At 48.0% G+C, this 15,056-nt stretch overlaps 1 protein-coding gene across 4 annotated transcripts in view; it reads right to left on the bottom strand.

The window, feature by feature from the left end:
* The window catches only part of CARMIL1 (capping protein regulator and myosin 1 linker 1), a 238,573-nt gene extending 230,298 nt beyond the window's left edge, over positions 1-8,275 (bottom strand). The window contains exons 1-2 of one of the 4 annotated variants that reach the window (XM_037379588.1): positions 7,841-8,275; positions 3,732-3,829 (exon numbers count right to left, since the gene is read on the bottom strand). In XM_037379588.1, the coding sequence (XP_037235485.1) occupies positions 3,732-3,829; positions 7,841-7,880 (138 nt within the window). In that variant the 5' untranslated portion in view covers positions 7,881-8,275. The remainder of the gene's footprint in view (positions 1-3,731; positions 3,830-7,840) is intronic. The other 3 variants (XM_037379589.1, XM_037379590.1, XM_037379592.1) reach the window with 3 other exon arrangements.
* Between the last annotated feature and the right edge of the window lie 6,781 nt (positions 8,276-15,056).

Below are 15,056 nucleotides of genomic sequence, written 5' to 3'. Positions count from 1 at the left end.
ATCGCAAGAACTATACTGACGCCAAACACAGTGGGGTCTGCTCCTGCAGTCGTACTCGGCCTCTGGCTGAGGGCCACATGGAGCCAGCTAGGGTGGCCTGCCCAAGGGCTCTGCCAGCTGCCTGCCCCCGGCGTGGTGCAGGTCTGTGACACAAGGAGCTGTGAGAAGCCTTGGCCAGGGCTCCCCATATTGCTCTGGAGCTCTGGCACTCAGCCCCTGCCTGACCAAAGCCACAGCTGTACCTGCACTTGGCCATTTTCCTGGCTGAGCCTGCCGCCCCAACCCAGCTGCCTGGCCTGCCCCCAGCTCTGCCCCAGCACCACAGCACTGCCCCCAGCCACCACCCCCAGCCCTGCTGCCTGCCTTGCCGGCCCACGACGTCACTGCGCCCATCAGGGAGCCCCATGATGCCTGTTCCCCTCACCAGCAGCAGCTCCTCCTTGGCGGCTTTTCACCTTTCAAGGCTTTCTCTATACCTGTGTGTTTCCTCACCCTCCCTAACAGCACCTTTGCTCTGCCAGAGTATCAAGATGACTTGGATAGGGCTGGGGTTTGGCCCTGTTCACCTGAGGACTGATCTTCTGCCCGTTCAAACTGGTTCTGCCCATTCAAACACCTGAGACCTGGTACCAGCACACCAGAGGCAGTTGAGCAGCTTGCCACATTTACTGGTTTGCATCATTATGGCTAATTGAACAACTGCAGATTGTGATTACTGAAGCACCAAGCTCACTGTGCAGACTGAAAAAAAATCTTTTTTACATCAAAGCTGCTAGTCATAACGTCCAAACTCTGGCATCCAAAACGGAGATCCTAAAGCACCTTAAGGCAAGCATGGCCTTTATCCACCAATTTCACCAGTTTAACATTGGGACCTTGTTTCAAACAATACCAGGGTTTACACATTGCTTTTTCTTTAGTCTCAGATTCAAATTTCCATCTTAATTATCAGAGGAATATCCTATAACAGAGTGACTTAAGTAGATGGTTATATCCATATTCTAGTACTCTGCACCATGAATACACTGTGAACAACAGGGCCAGAGGTCAAGTCTGTTTATAGTCACCTGCCAAGGGCAGTCATTTTTAAATCATCTCCCTTTCTCAAAGTGGTACTGACTCTGCTGCACTTCCCTAGGCAGGAAGGATGAGAGATCATTTAATTAAAGCACTGATTTGGGTGCCAGGGGTCAGTGCCAACCTCTGTGACCAACCTCCTCTAACACTTTGGAGCATATTCCACCACAGCTCTGGGGTTAGCTAGGCTGAAAGCAACTGGTATTTCCTCCTCCTTAAGTGCTGGACCCAATGCATGCTATCTAATTTGCTTGTAAACACCCAACTACAAGTAAAGTTTAAACCAAAAATCTCAAAACAATTAATTGCCACATGTGCACTCAAGAGACTGTGCTCAGAAGATTAAGATTTCAAAACTAAGCTCTCCAGAGTAGAGGAGCAGGAAGGTTACCCATGCAATCATATTTGAGCCCTCTGGTGCATACACTTAAGGAAACAGCTTTTAATTTCTCAATTGCTTTTGCTGCCAACACTTTATTCAGCATTCAGCCTGACACACTTACCCAAGGTATAGCAATTCAGGATTCAGTTTTACTCAGCCTAGTCAGAATGTGACCACATGCATTATTTACTGAATACTGTTAAGTTTCAGCTTGGAGTACAAAAAGTCTTAATTTTGTTGGCAGCTTTCCTGTGGCATTTAGTATTAAGCACCTGCATGTTTCTGAAGCAAGGCTATTTATTTTCAGCATGACTTCCTTGAGGAGAGGATGGTATATCTCCTTTACTTCACAGGGAAGAAGTGAGACTGTGTAGACATAGTAAGGCCAAAAAGTGTCCGTTAATTTGAGGTACCCAACTTAAGGTGTCGCTGGTGTCATTTTTTTCAGAGCACTCTGCATTTCAGAGCACTCTGCATCCTCAAAAGGAACCACAGTCTCCACTGGCCTCTGCCACAGCAGACAACACTCAGCACTTCTACAAAAAAAAACCCACATAAAGATCACACATGTAATTAGAAAAACATTGTCAAAAAAGTGCCTTTAGCGATTTGTACAGCTTCATACAGGGCAGTTTTCTTCTGTGGAAGAAGAAAACACAAAATTCAACCCCAGCAATCAACAGTCAGTTTCTCTATCCATAAGAATATTCTTTTTTGCAATATAAATTCCCTGCATTTTTGCAAAGAACAAATGATTCTACCAGGCAACACCCCCTTCAGCAATTTATCCCCTTGAAAGACTTACCCTGTGCACTGAACACAACATGCACACACACAAGAAGTGTTCACTAACTTGTGAACCTCTTAAACAGATTCCCCCCCTTTCAGTGCCTCTTCAGTCATAAAAGGTTGAAGTCCCCCACTTGAGAGTTAGGAGATTAAAGAGAGAAAAAACATCCTAGTCATCACATTAAGGTATTTTACTGCTGAGTAGTACATCCCTCAGAAACTTTACTGACAATTCAAAGCTTGATGTTCTTTTGGTCCCATCAGATCAGAACAGTATTTCAGTATTTCCACAATATATTTCACTATTGATAACAATAATGATTCTGTATAAGTCAAAAAGTCAATCAAGTGTTAACCGCTTCAGTGAAACTGTCAGCCTTCCCTATAAACATGGCTTTCAAATAAATAGAGACGATCAATCAACATTCACATACTCGACCTATTTCCAGTATAAAACCAGAAACAATAAACCCAGGAGCTATATATAACATAGATATTATGCAGAAAATATTTCTAATTCCTTAAATAGCTGCTCTCACTGAAAAGTAGACCACTATCTAGTCTTACTGCCCAGCGATGAGCAACATGTACTTTATGACGGTAATTCAGAATTGATTAATATGTTGCAGTTTGTAAAGACAAAATAGAATATCTGCGCGGGGAACGTACCTAAAATCTGTAACAACAGTTTTGACAATGGCACTTTCAAACATGCACCAGCATTTTTACTAACACAAGTCACCAAATCTCAAATATCTTGCAAAATACTATAGCAGCACTGTACTTATTTGTGTTTGTTGTTCTAATTCTTCTGACAGAGAGGTACCAAAAGAACAAAGAAATAAAGTTCAGTCTTTTTGCATATCCAAGTATTCAAGATAATATGCAAGTATACCAGTTCATTACCACAGCTCGCTTATCAAGAGAGGCCAGCAAAACTATTCTTGAGAAAACAGGAAAGCATACTTAAGTGAGATTAATTTGACACTTTACTCCACTACAGTTTTAGGAATGACAATGGAGGATCTCTCACATTAAGCATTTCTTTTAAAATGCAGATATATGACTTAACAGAGAATACTAAGAAGTGGTCGTTTGAGTTCAAAAAGCACAGTAGTTCTACTGCTCCATGCGTAACACCTTCAGAAGATTCTCAAAACATATTTTATCATTTTGAAACCTAACCAGCAAAGTCAGCAAATTATTTTAGAAGAGGTTTTAATAATAGCTTACTTTAGCATCAGTCCACAACACAATACCCTAAACTCTGAAGAATTACTCAGTGACAAACATGCGTGTAGATATGCATGCCTGCACGTCAACCTGCTATGCAGGCTAGCAAGAAAGTAGGAAAGTAAGTGATATGCATATCTTATGTCACACAAAGTTCAAAGAACCTTTGCAGAGGAGAATTAATGGCTTCTGAAAAGATACTGGCTTTTCCTTCACACATGTAATCAAGAGTTAATTCTATCATACTTACCAATATTTTGTTATCCACTTTATCTCCCTTGGTTTCCAGCTTTACTTTCTTCTTGACTGAAATTTTGATTTTCCTCCCAATAACATCCCTGACACTTTCTGAAATAAAAGAAAATATCTTAATTCAATCCCTTCAGCATCACCATGAGAAGGAAACAGACCACTGTCATGTTTTCAGTAAGACTCAGAGCTATGTTGTTCAATTGCACTCATGGAATCCTCATGTATATGCACAGTACTTAACACAACCTAACACAAGCACAACTTTTTAAAGTATGTCATCCACACACTAATTTATGTCTACTATGATAGAATTATCGATTCTATATGCCAGGATTCTAAACATAATTTAATATTTCTTTCCAGCATTACTTTAACATCAAAAGCATTCCCAAGACAAGCCCCAGCACTGCTTATCTCTACTCTGGGAAAACACAACAAATTCCTCATTTGCTATTATTTGTACCTGAAAAGCTTGCTAAAACAAACTAGCTTCTTGCATTGCAAAAATTTTAGCCTGTTGTTGTTAATAGCACAGAGGCTAAACAGGTCAGATAATGGAAAAGCATACATTTTGCACTCTGTATTCAAGTTGTGGAGCAAACCAGACAGACCTCTAGATACTAACACCTGACAACTACACCAGCAGATGCAATGGAAGGCAACACTGATCTTGGTCCAAGTCCCAACAACAATGTAGCCACCTCATGATGCCAACACCGAAATTACAATAATTGCCATAATGTTTTAATATGTATATGCATACACATGTACGTGCAGTCTCTGCCAAGTACCAAATGAACCAGCCTTTCCCCTAAACGTTTGCAACCTGGCCTGAAGGGAGCATATATACAGGGAACCATGTCAGAAAGCTTATACAACTACTGACACTGATGTAATTGGGTGATAAACACGGGAGTTCATTTAGAAGAGCCAATCTGGCACCTTCCATAAGTTTCACTCCCCAGTCCCCACAGGAAAGGGACGAGAAAGAAATCTTTTAAACACATTAACCTATTTCCAGCACTACAACTGACATCTGTAGGCAAGTCTCCACCCTCCCCAGACACACACTTTGCCCTCGTGCACGCTCAAGTTTAAAGGCTAAAATTGAAGATAATGGGCTATTACTAAGGCTTTTAATTATAGTGCTCCGTATAGCACTTTTCTGCACAATTTTCATCTCGTAGTCAGGATAGGATAGCACAAACAACACACTATTTATTAAGGCTGGACGTTTAGTCCAGGCCACGGCATTCTGCCTGCAGGGCAGGAGGGTGTGCAAGTAAGAAGCATGCCTGGTTGGAGTGGCTCTCCACCAGAAAGAGCTCTTTCTGCAGAATCGGCATGCTTTCCCCAGGAATTTTAATTTTCCTATCGGGAAACAAAAGCTCCTCGGTAGCAGCAGCTTGCCCTGCCACGGCAGCCCTGTGGCAGACAGCCAGCGCAGCCGACTCCCCAGGCAACCCCTTGGTCAGGAGCCAGGCCACAAGCTCCTGGAGCGGCCAGGTAAGCAAACCCCGGGGGAAAGTCCAGCCCCATGTGAACTGTTTTCCCAGGGCTGAATCTCCCGTGTGTAATGCCTAGTTCTGGCCTTTTTTCTCCCTGCTTGAGAACCCAGAAGCAAGCTGACCACCCAGACTTTTTCATAAAGCCCTACCTCCTTGCAAGAAGGAAAGGTATTACTGCTGTCTCTGCTACTTTACCTCCACCGGCAGCCTCTACCTTTTGGTCTCTCCTCTCCCACAGACGGCTCCAAGTGTCTGTGTCTAGCAAGGGTCTTCCTCCTGAGGCACCAGCGTGGGAAGACCCTCTTCCTTTCCCTGTCCCACAGGTCCCACAGAGCAACAGTGGGAGCAATTGCAAGCCCTCGCTCCAGTGCTCTTAGTCCAACAAGCCACAGGGAGAGAAAGGGCCAGGAACCCAAAACTGCAAAGCATCAGGATGTCAGTTCCCTCCAAAGCTCTGTATCTGCTAGGAAGGGCTAGAAACACTTCTTCAAAGAGTTAGATACAGATTTCATAGACATTCCCCATATGACTTAGGACACTTCCTTACACATTGGGTGGGTGGCAAGGAGACTTGTCAAGTAGCTTTTCAGACTAGAGAAATGGAACCATAACATTCAGGTACATATTTCAAAGTGCTCATCCATTTCTAATGCTGGAGACCTTAGACACCTGCACCTCAGAGAAGCAGATCCAGGTAAGGCAACAGTAAGACAGGGTTTTTTGAAAACTATGACCTACTAGACTCAACAAAGGTCACACGGGAAGTGAGTAACAAAGCAAGAACTGCAGCTCAAACACTCCTACCCCCAGTTTAATCTCCACACTCCAATCACCAAGTGTTAACACACAACCTTTCATCCTGTTCTCAAAACACAGGGTTACTACAAAAAGTCTATTTAAAAGTTTAAAATTTTAAGATGCAGACACCAAAATGTTGCTAGAAATCAAACCAGTCTACATTAACAGATCCACACACCCCAGAAAAGTCCTTGACAAAGCAAGCCCGGTAGCTGTAGGGTACCAGGGCTGGGTGGTAATTCTTAAAATTGTCCAAAGCCACAGGAGGAGGGGATGTGTGAAGATGCTCACTTTGCTCTTCCTCATAACATGCACCACACCTCACCTGCAACACTACAGCACAGTGCAGATCCACAGTGAGTACCACCATGTATTAGCACCTCAAACATGCCTGGCCATTTTAAAAAGAGAAAGTTAATGGTTTTGACCACAGCTACTCCTAGCACACTTCCCAGCTCATCACTGTTTAGTAGTAAGCTATAAAGCAAACCACGTGGACACTAAAAGGATGGCAACTTAGAGCTATTTTGTGTATACAGAAAAAAAAATCTTCGGTGGCAGCTGCAACTGTCCATCCAGATTTTTGGCAATATTTTATAAATGCTAAAAAACAGTTGCCACTGATAGCACTGACTGACAAAATTGAAGGAAATGCAACAGTGTGAATGAACTAGGTAAGGTCTGAAGGACTGCATTCAATGCAATATGTACCTGGTTGCCTGACAATTTTCTGTTTCCATCTGTCATTAAGGCAACACTTAGAATTATTCTAATGTTGGCAGGATCTTAGATCTCTCTTCAACGGGCAAAACTGCAACTAAAACCAAAGGAAGTTTGGTCTGAGTGAGGTGGCTGGGGACCAGGCCTTGAGCATCAGACCTATTACCCCCAAATGACTCCAGTTACCAATGCACCGCATAAATGATCCATTTACCGAAAGCTGCCCAGCAGCAATGACGACGTTTTCAGGGTCCCTACCATCGCCTATGATTTCCTAAGCATATACCACGCAGCCTGGGGGGTTGTGTGCATGGGGCCATAAAACTTTAATTACAAATACCCTCGCTCCCTCCTACATACGTAGGAAAACGAGCCTTCAACTATGCAAAGCCCAGGAGAAAAACAAAAAAAACAACGACCAGAGCCAGCGCCGGGAGCCGCAGCCGGCGCCGTCAGGCTGAGGCGCCCCTCGGAGGACCTGCCCCGGCCGGGCACGGTGCGGGTGTCCCGGCGCGGGGGGCACGGGCGGGCCGGAGCAGCGTCCCCACAGGCCCCCAGAGCCCCGGCCCTACCCGCGCAGCCGCCCCGCAGAGCGGGCGCACCGGGCGCCGGGCCGAGGCCGCCTGTCAGCGCCCGCCGCGGCGGAGCCCCGCGATGCCCGGGGACCGTTCCGCGGGCGCAGCCGCTGCGCGCCCCCGCCCCCCCCGCTGCCCGCCGCAGGCCCGCAGCCCCCGCCCGCCCGCTCCCCGCACGCAGCAGCGGGGCCAAGCGCCGGCGGCGCGGCCTCGCCGCCTCCCGCCGGCTCCTCGGAGCCCCCCGACTCCCCGCCGGCACCCGCAGAGCCCTCTCCGCTCCCCCAGCCAGCCCCCGCGGAGCTGCCCCCGGCTCCACACACACGCCCCCTCCCCGCCACCGCGCCCCCCCCGGGTCCCCCCGCAGCCCGCCCCCCCTCCCGCACCCGGCACCGCTGCAGCCCGGGGTCGCGCACGGCGGCCTCCAAACTTCCCCCCCCCCAGCTCCCCGCTCCGCGCAACACCTTCCCCCGGGACCCCCACCCCCGCCGCCATGCCCCGTTCCTTACCAATCAACTCCTTGGGGACGTCGGAGCTCTCCTCGGCCATGGTGGCGCTGCCCGGCGCCCGGCGGTGCCCGGTGGCGGGGCTGCTTCAGCGGCGCGCCGTCCCTCCGCCAGGCGAGGCGGGCATGCAACCAGCGGGGCGGGGGAGGAGGGCCGGCCGTGCGCCGCTCTGTGGTGCGTGTGTGCAGTGTGTGTGGTGAGCGCGGACGGAGGGAAGGGGCTTCTCCCGCCCCGCGGAGCCCGCTCCCTCCGCGCTACATGACGCCCCCGGCTGCCGGCGCGGCCAGGAAGGGCATCTCCAGGGGAGGAACGGCCCGCAGGCAGCCGGTCAGGCGCAGCGCGCCGGGCTCACGGCGGCCCCCGCGCCGGCTCCCTCCTTCCCCCCGCACGGCCGGCCCCTCCGCGCCGCCCGGCTCCCCCCGCCCGGCACCGGCGGCTCAGGCGCGGGCGGGAGGAGGCGGCGGCAGCCCCCGCCCCGGGAGGGCTGGCGCCCTCACCCCGGCCCGGCCTCCTCACCTCGCGAGAGCCGCCGGGAGCCGCCCGCGCCCACCCAGCACCCGGCGGCGGCAGAGGCGGCGGCGGCCGGGAGCATCACCCTCAGGAAGCCATCGCGCCCGCCCCGCCGCCGAGAGGGAGGAGGAGGGCAGCGGGCTGGGAAATTCAGCGCGGCGAGGCCGGCCCCTCCTTCGCCCGATCAGCCCCCAGCGCTGCGGCGGGCCCGGGAGGGCGGCGGCGGGGGCCATCTGCCGGCGGCCGGGAGCGGCGCGGCCCGGCCCGGCCCCCCCCGCCGCCGCAGGCCCCGGCCGCCGCCGCGGTGCCTGGCCGCTGAACCGGCCCCCCTCGGCGGACAGCCTGCCCGCCGCAGGTGCGCCTTCAGCCTTGCACCGCGGGGCTTTCTCCTCTGCCTGCACGTCATTGAAAAAGGTGTTCGGTGTGAAGGGGGCGGCTGTCATCTCCAAGTCAGTCCTCGCCGCCTGGGAAAGGGAATGCCCAGGCTAGATCCCTTCAAGCCCTGGAAGAGGGCGACCTTTGATCTGAACTCATCTGCCTCTCCCTCACCCCACCACCTTAGCTCCACAGGGATGGCAGCTGCTTCAGCACCTGTTCTGACGCCCTCGCTAGAGATTGCTTAGCAAACTCCTGGTGCAGGGAGAGGCAAGGCTCCGAGCTTGTGCTGGGCTGAGGGGAACCGAACCTGCCTCCTTCCCCAGGACCAAAGAAAAATCCACCAACTGCAGCATTTTGCTTGTTGCACTTCCCCGTTGAGAATTTTTGTCGTGTGTTAACAACCACATTGTAGAAACTTGGCACTCAAGCTGCCTAATTGCGCCCACAAAAATAAGGACAGAAAGATGCACCCAATAGGGTGAGAGCAAAGGAAGAGGTTTGGCAGCTCTGGAAATCCTTCGGCTTGCTTCTGGTAGCATTGCCTGTTTTCAGTGAAAGGATCATTTTCACTGCAGCAGGACTGTGATTGGTCGCCCTCCATCCTAAAGGGGTGGATTACTGCATAAACCTCATATTTCAAGCACTCTACAAGTGAGTGACGGATCGGAAAGATCAAAGTCGTTAATGTCTAATTAAGAAATCCAAAATGCACTCAGTGAGAGCAACAGTGTAAATCCAAGAAGAGTTATTTTGCAGGTGCGGTACCATACTGCTGCACTCTGTGTCTTGGGGACAACTGCATACCTGGTCTTCAGAAGAAACATGACTAGCAGTTTGAAATTGCTGTGACTTGTCAAATCATTTTATTATGATTCCCCATGGCACCAACCAGATCTCTAAATAATGTCAGAGATTGTTTTACCAACACAGATACAATTACTATAGAAAAGGCTACAATTTGCTCTCTTTCCGGTTTGCTGTTTACATGTAATGAATAAGAACATCCTTTAAAGAAAACAAGCACAAAAGTGTATATATTAGTAAAAGTGAATATATTAGTAAAAGAACATAATAAAGAAGCTATGTGGTTTTAATATACAGACATATCAGTCAAATCTTTTCTGGCTACGCATGTGTAAATACATATATATATATATATATATATATAAAATGCACTGTATTACTCTTCCATTGACAGTCCTCTGCTCTCTTTCCCTCACTGGATCTGCACCCTTTTCTAATGTATGCAGAATACCTGCTACCTCTTCCTTTCCTTTCTGCCAATCTTTCTTCACAGCTCAGCCGAAAACCATGTTTCTTGCTTGCTGTATATACAAGCTTACTCCCACTGAGGAACATGGACATCTTTTGGCAGGAAACAAAAAAGGAATTGAGAAATTCACATCTTTTAAAATACCCAGGATGGAAAAATCAGACCATTAAGTCTGTATAAGAAAGGCCATGTAATTTCATGCCATTATTTCCATATTCGGTCTAATGCCCTAACTTCCAGAAAGGTATCTTCTCTTCCATCAGTATTCACCTGCTCTGCAAAAAATGTACATTTTTGGATGTATGTCCTCCTATACATGAAGCATGACAGTTTCTCATGCTGCACTAAACCACTGCCTTGTTTCTGTCTGAACCAGCATTTGAAGCATAGACCTTTCTTCCTTGGCTGCTGCCAGACAAATGCAGGCCTCCCAGCATGCAACAATGATGTGTTCCTTCCAGGCCGGCCTGCCTGCAGCATTCTGCTGGGATACTGCTAGAACCTCTTCCCTCCTGGCTTCCTACCGCACAGGCTGGCCAGCACAGCAAGCCCAGGACGTGTAAAGGAAAAAAAAAAAATGGCAACAGGTAGGACTTTTTTGTTGTGGTTTGTTTTTTTTAAATCACCAGAACTATAGGCTAATGAAGTAGTACTACCAAAGCTAGTGTATAATTCCTGGTTTGGTGCCTAGGACCCTGGGCCTGGTAGGGGAGGTACAGACTAAACTCAGATGGATTAGTGCCCCCAAGGCAAGATTCAATCAGCAAAATTCCCATTCCTTATTCCCTGGACAGGAGGCAGAATGTGATCATCCAGGCAGGCTGCTGCTTCTGCTTCCTGTTCCTCCAGCTACAGTAATGCCTAGATATCAGTGCTATCACAAAGTCAGTCTGGCCTGTGAAAAGAAAGGTATTTTGAATCCCGAGGGTCTGCTTCCCAGTGCAGAGAGGACTGGACCACCTTCTAAGGGATCCCAAACAATCAACTCCCAGAGCCTCCCAAACAGAAACCCTTCTCCACAGTTTACTGGCAAAGCCGCACCATTGAGAGTTTGCTGGCTTTGTAAGGCAGTGTGATTTTCATCCTTTCGTGTTGACCCCTTACCTTCCACTAGTCAGTTCAGCAGGGATGCAGTTGTCACAGACATCTTCCCCAGTAGCAAGGACATTTGAAGAAGTTCAGCCCCTTACAGCAAGTCATCCATACCCACCCGGGGCTGTTTGCTGCTTTCCATGTTGTGGCAGTGTGAGAAATGGTGATATTGTGTTGTAATCTGAATCAGTGAAGTGAGTCAGAAAGGAGATTTTTGTCATTTTTTGACATTTTAATAATCTTTTCTCCCTCCTTGCAGACCGATGGAGGCACACCGGCAAAACTGAGGAAAACAGGGGTGCCGAGGTGGGACAACTGGGGCAGACTCAGCTGGGTTTCCTACCCTATCTCAATGGAATTCCTGTAACTCTCAGGCACAACTCGTGCCCTGAGGTGCTTCTGAGCAGTCCTTGCTATTTTAACAGGGCCTCATAACCTCATGTCACCTGCATTGGTGCAAATGAGAAGTACTTGGCTGCCCTAGCTATCATCAAGCTCCAGCAGTAGTGAAACACTGCATATCACAAGTGCAGCCGGCACGTGGAGAATGGAAAGAGACTGCATTGTCTTCTGCCAGAGCAGAAGATCTATGATATCATTTCAAAAGTCATTCGAAGTGTAACTGATTTGCCCGCCACAAGAATTGGATCTGTGTGGTTTTGTTGGAGGTATTTTTTCTCTAAAGGCTGCTCAAGTTGTTGTAGTTTCTGGCATGACAGAAATGCTGAGAGTAGTGGGCTGGATCATGTGTGAGTTAGGTTTCTGCAGGGAATGTTGCAGCATCCACAGCTTATATTTAACTGACAGTAACAGCAGGGGGGAACAAGGAGCTTCAGAAGACATTGATCAAGGAGACATTTGACACAGAAAGAGATGGGGGAGGGGGTGGAAATGTCCTCAAAACTGCAGCCTTCATGATCAGATTAACCATTAATTGCATGAAGCAAATTTTGAGAAACTTCTGACTCCACCTCTCACAGGTCTATATTATCATGGCACCTCACACCCTGTATTGACATACGGTGTAACGTATTCCCGTTTTTCAGCCTGTCTGTTGCCCTTGTCCTCCTTTTCAGCCTAGCTCCTGCAGATAAGGCAGGTGTCAATATGTTTCTGTGCCAAGCCATGTGCGCTGTCATAAGGTAGGGTATTCATAGTCTCAACTACCACATGTCTTCCCTGCCAATTCTTATGCCTCTTGGATTGTGGCTTTAGCACTGAAGAATCTCAGTCTTTTTTCCTGAGAAGCAATAGTATGACATCATCAATGTTAGGATGTGATCAGCTGATCAGTTGCATGATCCTACACTTGCTGAAGCCAGTGGAAGGATTACGGTTGCCAATAGCAGGTGTCAGACCGACATTCAAGTCACACCCTGAAGTCATCCTGCTGCAGAGGAACTTCATGGTGGGAGGAAGCAGATGATTCAATCCGATTTGCAAAGCTGCCTTGCAGTGTGCAGCAAAAGCTCAGAACATCTCGTGAAAGTAGGCGAAGCACATGACACACTTCCATTTATGCCTGAGCTCAGAGGTTCATGAAGTCTACCCATCCATGCCAGCTTTATTTCCACTTAGCCTAAAAATAATTTTGGGCTCTCTACAGTTTGTTGTTTGTTTGTTATAATTTTTACCCAATAAATATTTTTGTGTTCATTGTCTGTGTGTGGTGATACCATTAAATGTGATATTTAGGCCCCTCACATTGATCATATCTGTTCGGATACCTGTAAATATTTCAGGACTTAGGAATGTTTTGACATGAAACATTAATTAGAAAAAAAGCAGAAAACAAGTAGCTAGCTAATTGCACAATAATAAATGTCTTGTATTGCTGAATGATTGGATGCTTGCTTTGGATTTCACCAGCTGAGAGAAAATTGATAGGGAAAAATGCATGTCCTCCATCAATCACTAGTCTGGCAAAGGAAATGACACGGTTGTAAATAGTCTTCTGTTGTTATTCGTGACTTAGTCTTTGCAGACCCTTTACTCCGGGTTGCTGTATGCTCTTATGATTATTTCAGTACCCTGTACACAAAATCCTTCATTTGTCTCGATTTTAAATAGGGTGAATATAAATGCAGCAGCAAATATGCATATTTTGATAAGGCATACTTTGAATGGTACTGTTAAGAAGAGAATTACAAAGAGCAGCTGATGCCTCATGAAAATCTTAATAAGAGAAATCTATTTGGAATAATTCTGGTTACTATACTATATTTGAAGACAGAAGGGGATAAAACCATGCTTGCTAGAGATAAACCTGGGGGCAGCATGCCAGTGTTTGAGGGACAGTGTGCTAGCAAGGTCCTTCTGTCTGCTGTCTCAGCAGAGGCAGGGCATGGCGATCCATGCAGCAGCAAAGACACAAGGGTTATTGATGTGTTAGAGAGCACAGGAGCACCTGAGAATGGTCATGTAGGAATCAGGGCTTCTCCCCCCAGAAAGGTGGTGGGGTCAATAGCCCAACTGATGTACTTCTACACCAGTGCGCACTGCATGGGCAACAAACTGGAGGAGCTGGAAGACATTGCACAGCAGGAAAACTATGACATAGTTGCCATCATGGAAACGTGGCGGGGTGACTCGCACAACTGGAGTGCTGCAATGGATGGCTATAAACTCTTCAGAAGGGACAGGCAAGGAAGGAGAGGCGGTGGGGTAGCCCTGTATGTGAGGGAGTGTTTTGACCGTCTAGAGCTTGACAGTGGTGACAATAGGGTTGAGTGCTTATGGCTAAGAATCAGGGGGAAGGCCAACAAGGCAGATATCATGGTGGGAGCCTGTTATAGACTACCCAACCGGGCTGAAGAGGCAAACAAAATATTCTGTAAGCATCTGGGAGAAGTCTCATGACTGCCAGCCCTTGTTCTCATGTGGCACTTCAGCTTACCAGACGTCTGCTGAAAATACAAGAGAGCAGAGAGGGAACAGCCTAAGAGGTTCCCGGAGTGTGTGGAAGATAACTTCCTGACACAGCTGGTCAGTGAGCCAGCTAGGGAAGGCACCCTGCTGGACCTGCTGTTTGTGAGCAGAGAGGGACTGGAGGGTGATGTGATGGTGGGAGGCCATCTTGGGCATAGTCATCATGAAATGATAGAGTTTTCAATGCTTGGAGTAGTAAGGAGGGGGGTCAGCAGAACTGCTACCTTGGACTTCTGGAGGGCAGACTTTGGTCTCTTTAGGAGGCTGGTTGGCAGAGTCCCTTGGGAGACAGTCCTGCAGGGCAAAGGAGCCCAGGAAGGGTGGGCATCCTTCAAGAAGGAAGCCTTAAAGGCACAGGAGCAGGCTGTACCCATGTGCTGAAAGACGAGATTGGAGGGACTAAGACCAGCCTGGCTGAACAGAGAACTCTGGCTGGAATTCAGGAAAAAAGAAAGAGAGCTTGTGATCTTTGGAAGAAGGGGCTAGCAACTCGGGAGAACTACAAGGATGTCATGAGGTTATGCAGGGAGAAAATTAGAAGGGCAAAAGCCCAGCTAGAACTTAACCTGGCTACTACTGCAAAAGACAATAAAAATGTTTCTATAAATACATTAGAAACAAAAGGAGGGCCAAGGAGAATCTCCTTTATTACATCCTTCATATAACATCCTTTATTGGATGCAGAGGGAAATATAGTGACAAAGGATGAGGAAAAGACCGATGTACTTAATGTCTTCTTTGCCCCAGTCTTTAGTAGAAAGACCAGTTGTTCTCTGAGTACGCAGCCCCCTGAGCTGGATGACAGAGATGGGGAGCAGAATGAAGTCCCCATAATACAAGTCAGTAATGCTACACCACTTAGAGACACACAGGTCTATGGGGCCAGATGGGATCCACCTGAGGGTGCTGAGGGAGCTGGTGGAAGTAGGTGGTCACTGAGCACTGCTTCAAATCATTTATCAGCAGTCCTGGGTAATCATGGAGGTCCCAGCTGGCTGGAGGCTATCAAATGTCAAATAACAAATATCAGATATCAAA

This window comes from Falco rusticolus, chromosome 3, assembly GCF_015220075.1.
Source record: "Falco rusticolus isolate bFalRus1 chromosome 3, bFalRus1.pri, whole genome shotgun sequence".
Lineage (NCBI taxonomy): Eukaryota > Metazoa > Chordata > Aves > Falconiformes > Falconidae > Falco > Falco rusticolus.
This window is presented reverse-complemented; position numbering and strand designations above follow the sequence as displayed.